The sequence below is a fragment of the Pipistrellus kuhlii genome, unplaced genomic scaffold, assembly GCF_014108245.1.
Source record: "Pipistrellus kuhlii isolate mPipKuh1 unplaced genomic scaffold, mPipKuh1.p scaffold_m20_p_2, whole genome shotgun sequence".
Classification (NCBI taxonomy): domain Eukaryota; kingdom Metazoa; phylum Chordata; class Mammalia; order Chiroptera; family Vespertilionidae; genus Pipistrellus; species Pipistrellus kuhlii.
The window spans coordinates 101,496,099-101,515,265 of NW_023425515.1; the positions used below are offsets into that span (position 1 = coordinate 101,496,099).

General features: G+C 44.4%; 1 protein-coding gene across 2 annotated transcripts in view; it reads left to right on the top strand.

Annotated features, from left to right (window-relative positions):
* Positions 1–6,276: 6,276 nt before the first annotated feature.
* NUP210 (nucleoporin 210) overlaps positions 6,277–19,167 on the top strand; it is a 138,594-nt gene continuing 125,703 nt past the window's right edge. For both annotated transcript variants that reach the window (XM_036445567.2, XM_036445568.2), the window contains exon 1: positions 6,277–6,626. In XM_036445567.2, coding sequence (XP_036301460.1) covers positions 6,412–6,626 — 215 coding nt within the window. In that variant the 5' untranslated portion in view covers positions 6,277–6,411. The remainder of the gene's footprint in view (positions 6,627–19,167) is intronic.

Below are 19,167 nucleotides of genomic sequence, written 5' to 3' on the forward strand. Positions count from 1 at the left end.
TTAGTTCTTCCTTGAATGTTTGGTAAAACTCTCCTGTGAAGCCATCTGGCCCCAGGCTTTTGTTTGCTGGAAGCTTTTTGATGGCTGTTTCAATTTCTTCCCAAGTCACTGGTCTATTGAGATTTTTAGATTCTTCCTGATTGAGTTTTGGAAGGTTATATTTTTCTAGGAATATGTCCATTTCCTCCAGGTTGTCCAGTTTGTTGGAATAGAGTTGTTCATAGTATTTCGTAAAAATCCTTTGTATTTCGGCGGAGTCTGTTGTTCTTTTACCTCTTCCATTTCTGATTTTGTTTATTTGGGTCCTCTCTCTTTGTTTCTTGGTTAGCCTGGCTAGAGTTTCATCCATCTTGTTTATCCTTTCAAAGAACCAGCTCTTGGTTTTGTTGATCTTTTGTATTGTTTCTTTGGTCTCTATGTCATTTTGTCATTTATCTCCGCTCTGATTTTTATTATTTCCTTCCTTCTGCTTACACTGGGTTTTCCTTGTTGTTCTTTTTCTAACTCTTTGAGTTGTAGAGTTAGATAATTTGTTCCTTTTTTTTTTTTTTTTTTTTTTTTTTTTTTGCAGTAGGCTTGTAGAGATATGAACTTCCCTCTCAAGACTGCTGTTGCTGTGTCACATAGATTTTGGATTGTTGTGCTTTCATTGTCATTTGTTTTTAATTTCTTCCTTGATTTCTCTGGTAACCCAATCCTTGTTTAATAGCATGCTGTTTAGTCTCCATGTGTTTGATTTCTTTGGATTATATTTATTGTAGCTGATTTCCAGTTTTATGCCACTATGATCTAAGAAGATGCTTGATATGATTTCTATCTTCTTGAATTTGAAGAGACTTTGCCTATGTCCCAACATGTGGTCTATCTTTGAAAATGACCCATGTGCACTTGAGAAAAATGTATATTCTGTGGCTTTGGGGTGGAATGTTCTGAAGATGTCAATTAATTCCATCTGGTTTAGTGCATCATTTAGGATTGATTTTTCTTCAACTGACTTTTTGTTTAGATGATTTGTCCAAAGGTGATAATGGGGTATTAAAATCTACTATGATTGTGTTGCTATTAATCTCTCTCTTAATGTCCTCCAGCAGTATTTTTATGTATTTGGGTGCTCCTGTATTGGTGCATATATGTTTACCAGGGTTATTTCTTCTTGTTGGATTGCTCCCTTTAGTATTATGAAGTGGCCTTCATTATCTCTTGTTATGTCCTTCACTTTGAGATGTAATTTGTCAGATATAATTATTGCTACCCCACTTTTTTATTTTCATTTCCATTCGCCTGGAAAACCTCTTTTCATCCCTTCATCCTCAGTCTGTGTGCGTCTTTTTTTCTGAAATGGGTTTCTTATAGACAGCAGATATATGGATCTTGTTTTCTTATCCAATCCATTACCCTATGCCTTTTGATTGGGGCATTTAATACATTTACATTTAAAGTTATTATTGATAGGTATTTATTTGTCACCATTTTTATTCTATATAGCTGTCTTCCTTCTTCATTTCCTATTTCTTTATTTTTACAGCAGACCCTTTAGCATTTCTTGCATTGCTGGTTTGGTGGTGATAAATTCTCTTAGTCTGATTTTGTCTGTGAAGCTCCTGATTTCACCTTCAATTTTGATTGATAGCCTTGCTGGGTACAGCATTTTTGGATTCAGACCCTTCCTTTGCATGACTTTGTATATTTCTTCCCATTCCTTTATGGCCTGATGAGTTTCTGTTGAGAAATCAGTTGCTAGTCTGATGGGGATTCCGTTATATGTAACTTTCTGTCTCTCTATGGCTGCTTTTAAGATTCTTACTTTGTCATTGGTGTTTGCCCCCTAATTATAATGTGCCTTTGCATCATTCTTTTGGGATTAATTTTGCTTGGGACTCTGCGAGCTCTTTGGATTTTTTTTGGTTTTTTTCTTCTCTATCTCAGGAAAGTTTTCTGTCATTATTTCTTGAAACAGGTTTTCCATGTCTTCCTCAGTTTCCTTTCCTTCTGGATGGAACCCCTATTATTCTAATATTGTTTTGTTTTGCGTTGTCCAAAATTTCCCATAGGCTCTCCTCCTGCTTTTTAATATTTTTTTCTAGAAGCTGCTGTAATCGTGTATTTTTTTCCATGTTGTTTTCTAGCTTGCTGATGCGGTCCTCTGCTTCTTCTAGTCTACTCTTGATGCTTTGTATTGATTTCTTTATAGTACCGGTGTCATTTTTCATTTCCTATTGGTTCTTGCTCATATTGTCAAATTTGTCTTCCATTCTTTTTAGCCATTTTATGATCATTTCTCCGAGTTCTTGCTAGGATAGGTTGCTTGCCTCTAAGTCGTTTAGTTCCTTTTCTGGTGATGCTGCTTTTCTTTCATATGTGGGCTGTTTCTTTGTCTCCCCAAGGTCTCTTTTTTCATTATATCTGGTTATGTAGTTCTCTCTCTCCTGCATTGATTTAAAGGCACAAAATACAATACAACCAGGTACAACACACAAGGCACTGAATTGAAATGTGTTTGTGATATTAATAACCTCCAATAAAGGTGACTATTAGAGAAAGGCAAGTTAGGGGATAGGAGAGATGGAGGAGTAAAAGGAAATTTTAAAAAAAGTGTCAGAATGAAATTGGGAAAAGTAGAAAAAAAAGAGAGAGAGAGAGAAAGAGAGATAGATTAGATTGATACTAAGAGAGAAACAAGGAACTAACTATATATAGGGAAGAAACTCCCATAGAACAAATCAATAATCACAGCAAATGCCAGCAAAAAGTATTTGTAGATCAATACAACCTACAACACCAACTAATATCTAGCGAGGAAAGGGAAAGCATAAGTAAAATACTATTTAAAACACAGCTAACAAAAACATACAATCAAAGAAAAAGAATAAGGAAAACAACCTCACAAAAAAGCATAAAAGTTTGATATAGTTAACATTCAACATACAACAACACAAGGATAGAGAAACACCCCCCCTTTTTTTTTTTTTTAGGATGGCGAAAAGGGGGGTTTGGACTTGGAGTGTGTATGGACTTGGAGCAGGGCATTGGAAATTAGATATACAAAGGTAGGGTGAAATTTTAGCAGGGTGTAAACATAAAGAATAGCGAAAATCTAGAGCAGGAAAGGGTTAAGATAAACAGGACACCAAAGGGGGAAAGGTTAGGAAGAGAGTGATGGCATATAGGTAGAGTTGAGATAGAATAAAGCGTTGATGAAGGAAAGGTGAAAATATACTGTAGAACACTAATCCTAAAGTAAAATAAAGAGCAAATAATATGACAGATAAAAAAGTAATAATAAAAGAAAACACAAGTAAATAAGATAAAAAAGGTAAAATAGTTGTAGTAAAAATGCTGATTACAAATAAAAATGTAATAATTAAAAAGATAAAATCAAATGAGAAAAAAAGGAAAAAAGTTTCTTTAGTAAATGTTGCAAATAATGAAAATAAAAACAAAAATTAAAAACATTTTTAAAAATTAAATAAAACGTGCAGTAGTAAAGGACCTTCACTTCCTCTGTCATTCTGTTTGGCACACCTGTTTTCCAGTCCGGACAGTGTTACAGCTCCCTGCGTTTCACTGCTCCTCAGTATTGTAATTCAGTTCTGATTTTTAAGCAGGCCTTGCCTTGATTTTTTATTACACTAGGGTCAATTTGTGATTTAGCATCTGGGTGGCAGTGTTTCTGGGTTGACTTCCAGGGCTCTAAAGCCTCTGTAGCTTTTTTCCACTCCAGTGATCTGTGGAAGTTGGTGGGCAAGTCCCATTCGTCTGCACTCCCCTAAAACACGACGACTATCCCTCCATGTCAGATCAGAATGGGTTGCTCTTTAGATATCCACCCTATTAGGAGACCTTCCCACAATCAAGGGTCACACCAGCCCAACAGCCGCGGGCTTCTTCTTGTAAATACCACCCCAGTCCTCCAGCTTCTGCGTGGCTCGCGCGGGCTTCTGTCTTCACAGTGGCTCACCCTATCCCCGCGAAATCTGACCTTTTTGCAGTGTGGTGGAGCGCTCCTTTGAGTCCAAGTGTTCACCTGGGACCGGTGTTATCGGGCTTACAGCTGCTCGGCGGTCGCTGCGACTGTGGATGTTCAGTCCTCTGACAAGATCCACTTTTCCTTTAAAGATGGCGAGATTTCCCTGTCCAAGCCTATAGGTAGCTTCGGGAGGGGACCCAGTCCCAGCGTGGATGCTTCCCTGTCAGGGAACCCTGATCAGCACCTTCCACCTTCTCCTGGAGTTTGCCTGTCCCCGAGCTTGCTGACAAACATTCCCAGTGTGACCCTTAGCCGCTCTCTCTTTCTGGGTATGTTTGTTTTTAATAAATTAATCTCACTCATACTTACAATCAGCATATTTCAATTACAAATACATGTTCCTGATTTTTCCTCAATAATCGGAAGATCTGGAAAGATGGCATTACAGAGACCCAATGGTCAGAGTGCTTCAGTCCCCTCATGCCTTACTGAAGCATAGTAACCTCCATTTTGAGTAAAAACTGTTGTTTAAAATTTAACTCTGCTACTCTGGCTTCTATAAATGTTTGCTTGCTTAAACAACAGGGAAAAATAAGACTACTCCCCATTCCAGAGAGGCCATAAACTATGCCCCAAACAGAGTTGTTAGTGATGGCACCAGGCCAGGCCTTGAGATATGGTCTCACAGCCCTGTGCCAGCACATAGGACTTTTTCTCAGAAGGTCGAGAAGTCTTATTCCAATTTTGGAAAACAAAGAGCTGAAAAACATATAAATAGGAAAGATTTCCACTATATTGGGCCCAGAATTTGAGAAGTAAGATTTCCTGTGGGCCTGCTAGCATTAGCAAAATGAAAAGGACTCCAAATAAATTTGGCTTATTGATTAAGGTGTCTTCTGATTTATAATATAACACTGCCTAGTCCCTTTTATTTATTTACCTGCCTCATGAGGCTCTTAGTTTAACAATTTAAGTGGGCAGAACAGGAATATAATGAGTTATATCTTGATTTTTTAAATGTACATGTTTGTATATGCATAAACTCTCTGGAAATGTAGTCAAGCAGAAAACACTGCTTACCAGAAGGTACTGGGCGATAGGACAGTCAGGGGGAATCACTTTCACTATGAGCCTCTTCAAACCTTTGTTAATTTAAGCCATTTGACTGGGTAAAAGGAATCAATAAAATGTGCAAACAAAAACACAAAGATTTCCTCACAGAGACCTCTCTGGGGCTGGATGCTTTCCATTGAACTCTCTGTTTCTTCAGAGAAAATAAACCATTGGAACTCCCCCTCCCAGAGCACCTGGTTCCACCCAGGGAAGAACTCCCAATATTGGGATATTCAGAGGTTCCCCCAACCCACACATTCAGGCTTTGAGACACATTCAAGCATGAGGGGACTTCAGGCTTTGAGAGTGACCCCAAGACATACCTTGTCACCATCCACAAGCCCAATGACTCCTGAGGGGCAGACTTAGACCCATCTAGGCCTGTCTGAAGACCAGTGAGGTGTCTATGCCCAGCCCCAGGGTCACCTTCTTCAAGAAGCCTTCCTGAGCATGACTGAAATCCAGTTTCTTCTTCCTTGTCAGATGGTGGCATCATTTTGTGCCTTCCTGGTTACAATTCAGAGCACACTTTATGGATGCTTTACACAAGTTGGGCCTGTGGGAGCTCACCCTGTTCCCTTCCTTATCTCCTACTAGGTTGAACCCTCCCTGCTGCAGATTAATATTTTAGAAATGCTGGTGCACCTTGTGCTTGCTGAACCCACCTTCACACAATTCATGACAAAAACTGCAAATCAGAGGACAAAAAGTACACTGAATTTAAGAGCTGGGATTTTTTGCTTGCAGATGAATTCAGTGATGCCAAACTTTCTTTCTTTCTCTGGGGGCAGGGTGAGGGTAAGAGTGTGCTCTAGGAGTGCCTACGCCCTTAACCTGCCCTTTGGGTAAACCACATTGACGTGCTAAGTACCACCCTAGAGTTGAAACCACAAGCTGTGAACATGGGAGCCAGAAAATGCTCAGGGCTTCCCGCGTCGTCCAAGGTGTCCCGCAGGCGCGCGCCTTCAGCTCTCCCCACGCTTCTACTCCCTATGGTAGCACGGGCATGCGCCGAGTTTTTCCTCTACTCTCACTCCTCCTCCTCTCCCCCTCTCCATACCCCTCCTTCTCCTTCTCCCCGTCACCTGGTCCCTGAGAGCGCGCACCATCTCATATCCCCACTGCGTGGCCTGGGGCGCGCACCCCAGCCCCTCCCTCCGCCGCGCGGCTGAGAGCGGGTCGCAGTGAGCTCGGCCCCTTTAGTTCCCGCGCGGCCCCGCCCCGCCCTCTCGCTCCCGCGCTTATCACCTGCCGGCCAGGCGCGGGCGGCGACTTCGGGCGCGAGGGGGAGCGCGAGGACGACCGGGTCGCTGGAGGTGAAGCGAACGAGGATGGCGGCGCGGGCGGCCGGGTCGCAGGAGGTGAAGCCGGCCCGGACAGCGGCGCGGGCTCCGGGGCTGCTGCAGCTGCTGCTCGCGCTCTCGGTGCTGCCCACGCTGGGCCCCGCCGCAGCGGCCAAGCTCAACATCCCCAAAGTGCTGCTGCCCTTCACGCGAGCCACGCGCGTGAACTTCACGTTGGAGGCCTCGGAGGGCTGCTACCGCTGGTGAGGCGCGGCCGCGGCCCGGGCTGGAGGCGGCGGGCGCTGCCGGTGCGCCGCGCGGGGGAGGCGGCGAGCGGGGCCGGCGGCCGGGCCTCCTCGCGGGCCGCGGCAGCAGGTGCGGGGCCTGACCTGGCGGCGTGCAGCCCGGGCGCCCCCGCGTAGGGCGGCGCCGCTGGGCCTCTGCGCCAGCGCCGCCTAGGCCTGACGGGCAGTGACCCGCTTTTTTGTGGGTTCCTCGGGAGCAGGGGCTCCACCCAGCCGTCCTGACTCGGGCCAAGGGTTCTCAGGACTTCTGTAGGGAGTGGAACTGTGCCCGAGCATCTGGGTCGGGACTGGCGTCCTGTAGTGTTCTTGTTCTGTACTCCAGGGAGCAGGTGGACAGGGCCCTGCCAAGCCTAGTGATGGGGTACTCATACCTGGCACCACAGTGGTGTGGGAATTAGGTTTGTGGAGAAGTGTGGAAGGCGTGTGTGGGAGTCAAATCATATCCCTGCAGCATATTTGGCAAGAACATAAATCTGTGATGAAAGATCTTTTGGAGGGAATACTGGGATCTGTTTGACAGACGAGAAATGAGACATCAGACTCACGCCCAAGTTTCTCAGAGTGGAGTTAGCCATGATGCCTCCATCTCAGACACCTCCTATCCTGGCTTCTCAGGGGAATTCAGGGATTCTACACTCATTGTGGGGGATGTGATACTAATAAAACTAGAGGGCTCTGTTCCTCCTCTCAACACCAGGGCAGGGTGATGTGGTCCAGCCCTTTAATCCAGCAGATAGGGAATAATTCGGATTCTATTACTAGCAGGGTGGAGACAGCCTTTGGTGTGACTGAGGCCCCCACCAAGATGGGCCTTGCTAGAGAAGGAGGAGGTAGTCCCCTGTCTGGCTCCCCCCCCCCCCCACCTTTGCTCCTCCCTTTCTTTCAGAGTCTCAAAGCTGAGTCTGTTGTGGCTTACTTAAAAAGGTGGGATCACATTACAGAGAAGCTTGTGTGTATTTTAAGCTTCTTTGAATATTTGTCTGTGCAAATATGGTGCCCAGAGCAGCATTTTCCTTACTTGCACCATTTTATTTTTCTGTAAGTTGGACTCCTAAAATACGGACATGCTATGTCAGCCAATTGCATTTTGGGTATAGTGTCTTCTGTTCCTGCAAGGTCTTGTTTCTGGCTGGCTATCAGACGCTGATCTTTAGCTTTAAGTTTTCTATATCCCTATCTAGGGCCTTGTCTTGTGTGGGAAGTTTAGCTGTTCATGGTTTACAGGAGATACATGCTCACTCTCTGGTTGAAGTTGTCTATTCTCTTAATATATTGCTGAGAAAGAGGAAGCTGGTTATTAAAAACAGCTGGCTTCATAGGAGTCCTTTTGGATGTATTTGCATGCTGCTTTCTCTGAGCTTCTTTAACCCTAACCCCTTTTACTCCCCGAAGTAACAATCTTTTTTGTGTGTGTTTTCTAATTGCATTTTATTCTGAATGGAGCAGATAGACTAGGGTTATTTTAATTTACTTGTTACAGCTTCTTAGGAGGGAGGGAAAAAACAACGGACTTAGTCTCTTGTGCATCAGAAAAACTTTAACTGAGTTATAACGTGTTTTGCATCTGATACATAGTTTTTATTGCAAGTGTGTGACTGCTCAGTCTGTGTGTCTCCTCAGGTGTTTGGTGGTTGTGATTTCCCCTTCACAGGAAAATCTTCCATCAATCAAGTACTGAAAATGCTTTATTTGTTTTCAGTAGTGCTGTTCCTAGTTTTATCATTTGTTGTTTAGTTCAGTGATTTTCCACCTTTTTCATCTCATGGTACACATAAACTAATTACTAAAATTTTGCGGTACAACAAAATTTTTTGCCAATCTGATAAAAAATAGGTATAATTTTGATTCACACCAGATGGCTATTGCTGTATTTGCTGTTGTCAATTTTTTTTAAATTTAACAATCTAAGGGAAAATAAGTCATTGCCCCTGACTAAAGCGTCACATATTGCATGTTTTAAAACTTCTCTTGGCACACTGGTTGATAATCGCTGATTTAGTTGGCATGCAGACAAGTTGTATGAATGCAGTAATCTAAACCTGGGAGGAAATATCCTCTGCATCCAACGAATTCATTGTTAAGTCTCAGTAATGAAACACAAAGAAAGTGTAAATTCTCCTGAACCTTGGAGATACTTTTGCTTAGCTATAGAATTTGAGGTCAAGTTCCAAATTTACTGAAATCACATGCCCGAGCCAAGAAACAGTTTTGTCTTCCTGTTTCTTGATTTTACAGCATCAAATAATTGGGCAGTTTTAGGGCCAGAGGAACTATAGAGATCATCTAGTCTAACCTGCCTATGTTTTAGACTAAGCCTCAGAGAGGAACCTGCTGTCTGTGATGTTCTGTAGTGCGATAGGTCTGTGAGTTGAGCAAGAGCCCATAGGACTGTGGTCGGCAAACTGTGGCTCGTGAGCCACATGCAGCTCTTTGGCCCCTTGAGTATGGCTCTTCCACAAAATGCCAGTGCCTGGGCAAGTCCATTTTGAAGAAGTGGCATTAGAAGAAGTTCGAGTTTAAAAAATTTGGCTCTCAAAAGACATTTTTTTAAAATATATTTTTATTGATTTTTCACAGAGAGGAAGAGAGAGGGATAGAGAGTTAGAAACATCGATGAGAGAGAATCATCGATCAGCTGCCTCTTGCACACCCCCTACTGGGGATGTGCCCGCAACCACAGTACATGCCCTTGACCAGAATCGAACCCGGGATCTTTCAGTCCACAGGCCAACGCTCTATCCACTGAGCCAAACCGGTCCCGGCTCAAAAGACATTTTTATCATTGTACTGTTGATATTTGGCTCTGTTGACCAATGAGTTTGCGACCACTGCCATAGGACATAGGAGGCTTCCAGTTACACCACATTCAGGAACTTACAGCCTCTGGCTAATTTGCCAGACTAATTAAATCCCTCCAATTATACTCAGCATTGCTGGTTATGCCACAAGTTCCTGATTCTTTTTAAATATTTTGTGTGATTGAAAATGCTCCATAGAGTATATTTTATTATGTCCTTTTTAAAGATATGTTTTATACAAAAATTACATTTTATGGAAAATTGTAGAAAGAGTAATCCTATATGATAAAAGGCAAATTGAACAGCAGAACCATCGGTCGATATGAGGAGCACTGACCACCAGGGGACAGACACTCAATGCAGGAGCTGCCCTCTGGTGGTCAGTGCACTCCCACAGGGGGAGCTCTGCTCATCCAGAGCCTGGCTCAAGGCTGGCGAGCTCAGTGGTGACAGGAGCCTCTCCTACCTCCACAGCAGCACTGAGGATGTCCTACTGCTGGCTTAGACCTGCGACTTCCCCTGAAGGCGCCCCACACTGCAAGATGGTGCAGGCTGGGCTGAGGGACCCTCTCCCCATGAGTGCACAAATTTTGTGCATGGGACCTCTAGTATATCATAGTTCTTCAACTGTAATACAATCAATCAGTCACCATTTCAGTATCCTTTTACTCATTATTTTTTCCCTCTTTGCTCAAACCTGGTATTTAGGACACTTGGTAACCTCTTTCTCTTCTAACCAACAGCTAAAATTAAAGTCCAAATACTTTTCTATGCTGTTTCAAAATCTTCCTAGGTATTCAGTGTCTGAGCACTATTCTGCTAAGTAGATGTTACCCTTTCTGCTTATTCTTTTCCTTTTGGTTTAAGTCCCAGGATTTCTGGATTCTTCAGTGGGCTGCCCTGGCTTGGAGAAAGTGTCTTAGTCTGGTTTCCCAGAAGCAGAGCTCAAGACAAGGATTTAGTGTGTATGGCTTATTAAAAGGGTTCTTTGCTTAGAAGTGGGAAGGGGAGATGAGTGAGGATGTGGTTTCAGAGACGGTTTTGCTGTGGGCTGATCCACAGGACCCTCTGGAGTCGACTTGCATGCAGGTTGTCCTCTTGAGGTGAGGAGGAAACCAAGCTTGAACTTTTTTACCCAATCAGCCATTGGCTGGTCCTGAGGGGAGGGGTGTGTGCAGTCTCCCAGGCCTCTGGTTGGAGCCCAATGGCCAAGGGTGTTTGACTGGACAGGGTTGTGGGTGTAAACTGTGAGCAACAGTACTTCCCACACCCAAGGTAAAAAGCATCTGGCACCTGGCAGGGCATACACAGTGCGCACTGAATCGAGCTGTGCACAGGCGGCCGGAAACATGGAGCTGCCTAATGTGTTTGCCAGGATTGGTCCTGAACTAGGTGCATCCTCTCACCACAGCCCGGCACTTTTCAGCCACAAGTGTAAGGATTGTTGAGGAGGCAAGAGGGACCCCCTTCTGCTGCATGGGCCCTATACAGTGGAACTTGTCCTTGGAGTATGCCATGTCCCAGGCAGCTCAAGTGACTCACTGAGAATCAGTGGGCATGAAAGAGCCACAGTCCCTTTGTTCTTGCTGACCTGCTTCTGAGAGTCCATCACTTTCCTGAGATTTGTACTTCCCAGGGTCCCTCTGCCTGCCCCCAGCAGGAGGAACAGCACATTGCAGCACTTTGCAGGCTGAAGTTGGGGAGGGAAGGTGAGGTGAAGGTTTCCTCTGGCTCCTTCCAAAACCCCACTACATGCTGAGCCAAGTTGGAACCTCATCCAGTTCCAGCACCTTCTGCTGGGTTCACAGACTCAGCCTGCAGAACAGAATAATTCACATGTTGGAAGCTAAACAGGTGAGGCAGTATGCCTGACAGGAACTGGCTAATCAGGCTCTGACATTAAAATAAAACATTTATAATGTGGAAGCTTACAAAAAAGTGGACTTGATTCTTCTGGAAGCTGATCAGTTTGCAACTTCTGCACCCATTCATTGGGCCTTCTGTGGCCTGTGATTCTGTTCCCCTGGTCTGGAGTATTTTTCCCTTGACACCCCATTTGTGGGCACTGTTCATCCTTACACACTCAGAATAGTCTCACTCCTTGCTTCTGCAGAGGTCTTGGAATGGTAGACTGTGTTTGTGTGTTCTCACTGGGGGTCATATTTGGTGTTATTTTTGGCAGAGATGCCACGTGCCTGCAGGTCCCAGGACAGCGCTCACTGTGAAGAGCTGTACTGCCCGAGTGCCCTAGAGCAGCATATTTCACAGGTGAGAGCTAGGGATTCACTTAACAGGTAGGTCATGGATATTTGTGACTGTATGAGCCAGGTACCACTCCAGGTCCCAGGGGTGACAGTGGACTAGCAGAGGAGACCCTGCTTTTCTGGAGCATTGACTAAGGAAGTACAGGCCACATTCCTAGTGGTGAGTCTTTGAGGACATGAGCAGTGTGCTGTGTCGAGCTGCGGAGACCTGTGTGATTATGTAGAAGGCAATCAGGAGAAGCTGCTGGAGCTGAGTTGGAACCTGAGTGGGACCAACTGGAGGGAGCAGCAAGTGCAGAGGTCCTGGGGGTGGGAGTGGTTACTGAGCTTGTTGAATGAGCACAAACAAGCAGGTTTGGTGAGGGGAGCTGTGTTAGGAGATGAGGTTAGAGAGGTTGGCAGGGGTGGGGCCTGTGGGACCTTGTGGTCTATGGTTAGGAGACAGGAAGGGGGTGGTCAGGGTCAGGAGTTGTGTGGCATTAGCTTGGGACTGGTTCTCTGGGCCTTGCTCTCTCCTCTGCATCTGGACTGGGTGCTGCCTGCAGCTTTAGTTCCTGCAGGACTTGTGGGGCCTTGCTAAACTCCCTTCATGAGACCCAGAGAGGGAGGTGCCTGCAAGTGTATGTTCCTTTCAATTGACCTGGTGCCCGGGTTATTTACTTCCTGCTTCTTTTCTTGGTTCCCCATTCTGCTCATCTTCCGGCCTGCAGGCCCTAACTCTGCCCAGGAGGGGCTGGACCTGCAGATGTATAGAGGGTGGGCTGTCACTTCCACTGCCATCCCCTCCCTCTTGGCACAGCTCTCACTTTTTCTTCTCCCTGTGGTTTACTGGCCCGAACCTCCCTATCCGGGGCTCCCCATCCTCTGCTCAGCTCCTGTGCCTCCCAGAGCGCCAGACACATTCTGTGTGTTCCAGGGTTTTATGTGACATTAAGATTGGGAAAGCTTTACCCTTTCAAAATTCAGTGTCAGTTCTTTAGAGTTCCTCAAAATAAACGTTTATTTCTGGTTCCAAAATGTTGTTTATATTTTTTTTTTCTTTAAAAAAATTGCAGTAAAATATACATAGCATAAAATTTAACTTCTTTTTAAAAAAATATATTTTATTGATATTTCACAGAGAGAAGGAAGGGAGAGAGATAGAGAACTAGAAACGTTGATGAGAGAGAAACATCGACCAGCTGCCTCTTGCATACCCCCTACCGGGGATGTGCCCGCAACCAATGTACATGCCCTTGACCGGAATCGAACCTGGGACCTTCAGTCCGCAGACCAACGCTCTACCACTGAGCCAAACCGACTTCGGCAAATTTAACTTCTTAAGCATTTTTAAGTGACCGGTTCAGTGGCATTAAATACATTATACTGTTATGCAGCCATCACCGCCATCCATCTCCAGGACTCTTTCATTAGTGCCCAGTTGAAACTCTATACTCATCAGCCACCAACTCCTCATCCCCTTCCTTCCAGCCCCTGCAACCACCATTTTACTTTCCTTAACACCTTTTAATACTTGTCTGTCTTCAGAGGGAACAGGACAATGATGGCTCAGAACCTTTGTAGGCAGCAGTGCTTCCCCACACAACTCCTTCCCAGAATCTAGTAATATTGTTTTGACTTACTTTTGTTTTTATGGTTACTGCAGATGTATGGCAAACGATAGCAGCTTTCTATTTACAGAATTGATATAGGTTTCCTTTAAAGTACTGTTTCTATAAAGAAGAATCAATTCAAAAGAAAAAATGAGAGGATATAAGGGTTACCTGGATGTGATGGGATCCAGGAGGGCAGCATACAGCAAGGGCCCAAAGGTGGGGAAAGGTTGGCAGAGGGACAGCTGCCCTGTGGCCAGAGGCACATGTCCAGAGGCAGGGGCTTGGAATATTGTAGGAGGGGTGTGGCAGAGGGAACCAAAATAGCAGGATCAGTTTGTGTGTTTTTTTCTGCTCATCTCTTTGCGTATTATTCCCATTTAATCCTAAAAACAAAACAACACTTGTAGGAATGACTTCCACTGCACAAATGGAGAGCCAGAGACTAGGAGCCTCATAGATAGTGACAGAGCCACTTTCAAAACCAGGTCACTAGCTCTAGAGCCAGCTCAGACCTGTGAGGCAACAGGAAATGAGCCAATACTTCTCAGCTAACAGTTGGTTTACCTCGTTCCTTCAAGAGGGTTTTAGAACAGTTAGTGCCACTTGAAAAGCAATGTCAAGGATACATGTGGGGTGAGAGATGTTTGAGGAAGGCTATTTTCTGCCTAGGTTTGGAAGCTGTTCCCTCCCTATGGACAGGGGTGGGAGGCCTTTGTCCTTTTTTTTTTTTTTTTTTTTAAATAAATCCTTATTGTTCAGATTATTACAATTGTTCCTCCCCTCTCCCCCCCCCCCCCCATAACTCCTTTTCACCCGGTTCCCACCCCACCCTCTGCACTTATCCTCCCCGACTGTCCTCATCCATAGGTGTACAATTTTTGTCCAGTCTCTTCCCACACCTCCCACACCCCTTTCCCCCTGAGAGTTGTCAATCCATTCCCTTTAAATACTCCTGATTCTATTATGTTCACCAGTTTATTCTGTTCCTCAGATTTTTTTATTCACTTGATTTTTAGATTCACTTGTTGATAGATATATATTTGTTGATCATAATTTTTATCTTTACCTTTTTCTTCTTCTTCTTCCTCTTCTTAAAGAATACCTTTCAGCATTTCATATAATACTAGTTTGGTGGTGATGAACTCCTTTAGCTTTTTCTGATCTGTGAAGCTCTTTATCTGCCCTTCAATTCTGAATGATAACTTTGCTGGATACAATAATCTTGGTTGTAGGTTCTCGCTATTCATCACTTTGAATATTTCTTGCCATTCCTGTCTGGCCTGCATGGTTTCTGTTGAGAAATCAGCTGATAGTTGTATGGGTGCTCCCTTGTAGGTAAACAACTGCTTTTCTCTTGCTGCTTGTAAGATTCTCTCTTGGTCTTTTGCCATTGGCATTTTAATTATGATGTGTGTTGGTGTGGTCCTCTTTGGATTCCTCTTGTTTGGGTTCCTGTGCGCTTCCTGGACTTGTAAGTTTATTTCTTTCACCAGGTGGAGGAATTTTTCTGTCATTATTTCTTCAGATAGGTTTTCAGTATCTTGCACTTTCTCTTTTTCTGGCACCCCCATAATTTAGATGTTGGTAGGCTTGAAGTTGTCCCAGAGACTCCTTACACTATCTTCATATTTTTGGATTCTTTTTTCTTTTTGCTTTTCCAGTTGAGTGGTTTTTTCTTTTTCTTTATTTTCTTCAAATCAAATCTTTACTTGATTCTTGCAATCCTCTAGTCTGCTGTTAGGTCTCTGTATAATATTTTTTATTTCAGTCAGTGTATGCTTAATTTCTAGTTGGTTCTTTTTCATATTCTCGAGGGTCTCACTAAATTTATCGGCCTTTTCTAGAAAATTCTTGAAAAACCTTGTAACTGTGGTTTTGAACACTATATCCAATAGTTTGCTTTCCTCCATTTCTTTCATTTGTGACCTGTTTCTTTGTCTCCACATTTTGGCTGCTTCCCTGAGTTGATAGAGTGGTTTTGTGTGGTAGGTGTCTATAAGGCCCAGTGGCTCAGCCTCCCCAGTTACCTAAGGAGGACACTCTTGGTGCACCCCTTTGTGGGCTGTGTGCACAGTTTTGTAGTTAAGCCTTGATTGTTGTTATTACTGGGAGGAATTGACCTCCAGGCCAATTGGCTGTGAGGATCAGCTGTGTCTACGCTGGGAGAACTTCTGTGCTGGAGACAGACTTATAAGATAAGTCTTGCAAAAGCCTCTGTGCTCAGGTTGGATGGAGTGGAGTCTCAGGGCAGAGCAGACAGCATTGGTTTCCCATCAGCCCTGCCCTAATAGGCCCCTTTGTTTCAGTGTCCTGTGATAATCGCTGCAACCACCCTCAAGTTCCACCTGCTGCCAGACAGTTCAGTTTCTCCCTGAATGAGTCTGGGTCCACAGAGTCTCACCTGGAACTGGAGTTCAGTGCAGATGAAAGCTTTTGTCTCCCTCCCACTTGAGAAAGCCAGCTGCTCACTCAGTTGCCAGTCCTCTCTGCATGTACGTCTCAGTACCTCTGCCTCCTGCAGCTCCTCTGAGTCTCACTGTGCTTTTCTCTTTTCTTCTAGTTGTGGAATTTCCACTCAGCTAGCCTTCCTGTGGTTCTGGATGATGGATGTTTTGTTTTTTAGTTGAAGTTTTGGAATTGTTAAGTGAGGCAGCAGTTTAGTTTGCTGCCATTTTGATTTCTCCCTTTGTCTTTATTTTGAATAATCTATGTGCCTTCAGTACAAGGGAGTGGGACAATGTCCAGACCAGGGGTTGAGAGCCAGGCTGGACTGAGGCATTTTTCTAGGAATATGAATGTGGGCAGATTACTTATCACGTAGAGGTTTTCTTGTGTACCAAATGGGGTTTTAATATAATTAAAATGAAATATTTGTGATGTGTTTCATTCTGTGACTGACACATAATAAGCACATAATAAATGAAAGTTTTTTTCTTTAAAAAAATATAGTAACAGTAGTTTGAATGAAATAAGGCAATGAACCTTAACAGAATTCAGTCAGGGGGATTTCATTTGTCTAGATTCTTCTGACTGTATGTAACAGGAAACTCAAACCACAATAGCTTAAATAAAACAATGGCATGTTGTTTTGGCTCATAAACCTGAAGGCCAGGAAGAATTTGTTTTGGGCATATGTGTTGCAGGGGTTTCTCAGCAGGACTTGGTCTCTCAGTCCTCAGGTCTTAATCTCAGCCAGGTGCTCTTCTGGGGTAGCAACAAAACAATTCCAGCCCTGCAGCCCCCAAAATCAAGTCTAGTGGGGCACTGAACCCTGGAAAACCAGCGGAACACACAGCTGATTCCTAGGCCCTGAGCACCTGTTTCCTAGTATCCAGAGCAGTGTGAGTACTCTGGGCTCATGGTCTAAGAGTGGAGAAGAGATGACACCCACAGAAAATCTGAGCACTGTTACTGAAATAGGTGAGTGGAGGCTGGGCCACCCAAACCAAGCACAAGTCCCCTACAGGAATGACACCCATGTGTGTGCATTGGCCTCCCTCACCTGTTTGTTGAGCTGTTTAGATGTTTGTATGTGTGAGAGTGGGCAGATATACCTTGAGTGGGGTGCTTGAAGGGAGCTGCTGTGGTCTGGGTGGAGGTCATGGTGGGATGTGAGTGAGAATAATGAAAGGAAAGAAGGCAACATTGCTGAGTGGCCAGCTTTGAGCCTCAGTCTCCCCACTGTAGGGTCGTGTCCTGGGCCCACCTCCTGCGTAGGACTTCGGGTATGGTTCTGAAAGCACTTGGAAAGGCCTTTTTTTTTTTCTTCTTTTTTTCCTTCCCTCATTTAGGATATTTGGTGCCTTTTTTTTTTTTTCCCCCCTTTAGGACATTTGATAAAGTTAAGTTTATAATTACAAACCTTCCCATAAAGAAAACTCTAATTCCAGATGGCCTTACCTGTAAATTCTTTGAACATTTGTGAAGAAACTAGAGCCCATGAGCACGAAATTCGTACACAGTGTGTGTGTGTGTGTGTGTGTGTGTGTGTGTCCCTCAGCCAAGCCTGCACCCTCTCCAATCTAGGATCCCTCTCACAATCCAGGACTGCTGGCTCCAAACTGCTCACCTTCCTGCCTACCTGATTTCCCCTAACCGCTTCTGCCTGACAGCCTGATCAACCCCTAACCACCCTGCTGCCAGCCTGATTGATGCCTAACTGCTCCCATGCCAGCCGGATTGGCCCTAACTGCCCTCCCCTGCTGACCTGGTCCCTCCCCCCACAACTGTCCTCCCTTCCAGGCCTGGATTCCCCCAATGCCCTTCCCTGCTGGCCTGATTGCCCACAATTGCCCTCCCCTGCCGGCCATCTTGTGGCAGCCATCTTGTGTGCACTTGGGGGCGGCCGTCTTGTGTGTTGGAGTGATGGTCAATTTGCATATTACCTCTTCATTATATAGGATAGTAGTACAAGTCCTTTATAAACTCTTTCAGGAAAGAGAGAAGAAATGATCATTTCCTAGATCAGTGGTCGGCAAACTGCTGTTTGCGAGCCACATGTGGCTCTTTGGCCCCTTGAGTTTTTAGCAAAGGCCAGCTTAAGAGCACCCTAATTAATTTAATAACAATGTACCTACCTATATAGCTTAAGTTTAAAAATATTGGCTCTCAAATTTCAATCGTTGTACTGTTGATATTTGGCTCTGTTGACTAATGAGTTTGCTGACCACTGTCCTAGATCATTTTTATAAGGCCAACATTATACTGATTGCAAACTATACAAATACATTACCAGAAAAAGAAATCCATAGACCAAAGCACAAATTCCTTTCCAGGAAAATATAAAAAAGGATAATGTATCATGACCAACTAGGGTAAATCACAGGAATGCAGGTTTGGTTTAACATTAACAAAGGAATCAGTATAATTCACCGTATCAACGGAATGAAGAGGAAAAGCCATAAAATCCCCATAGGTGCAGAGTAGCAACATCATTCATGAGAAAAACTTACAGCAAACTAGGAATAGAAGAGAATCAATTCACAGTCTGATCAAGGGCATCTACAAAAACATGTGCCAAAATCATATGCTAGTACAATAGGGCAAGAAGTGAATGAGCCACAGGCCTTGTCCTTGCCTGCAATGTCAGGTAAGTTGGACGGGGAAAAGCATTATTGCCAAGCTATTGTATTGGGGCCTTTGAACTTGTGATCTATTTCCCCCAGACACTCTTCTTCCAGATGTCCAAGAGCCCACACCTGCTGCTCCTTTACAGACATGTCAGTCTCCGCTCCCATGTCACCCTCTCCACGAGGCTTGCTGTCACCATGCTACTGAAAATTACCTCATTTCCCTACTCTTCTTTATGATTTCCATAGTTCTTTTTTTCTAAGATCCATATTCACTCATTTTGATGATTATTGTTCTCTTCCCACTGAAATGTAAGCTCTGTGAAGGTAAGGCTTAGTGTATAATTAGTACTTTGTTGTATCCCAGCTTAGAACAGTGCCTAGGACATAGCACATAACCCAATAAATGTGGATTCAATGAATGAATGAATAAACTAGGGGTCCCAAGGAGGACCAGTGGAGCTGTGGAAACTGAAAGGAGGGTAGGTAAGGAGGATCAGAGATGGGTCCATGGAAGAGTTGCCATTTGCCATGCGCCATGAGAGTTGGGCAACATGAGGGTGGATGAGAAGACCATGTGAAATGGAACGGAGCAAAGGAATGGAGCATGGAGGTGTGAAAGCGAGAGGGAGGGAGAGACTTCTCAGCAGAGGTTAGGCTTGAAGTCGGAAGTTCAGGCTCATTCCAACAATGTGACCTTGAACCAAGGACCCTTTCTTGAGCCTGAATTTTTGCTTGTGGCTCTGAAGTTGGTAAGGTGGGAACATTGAAGA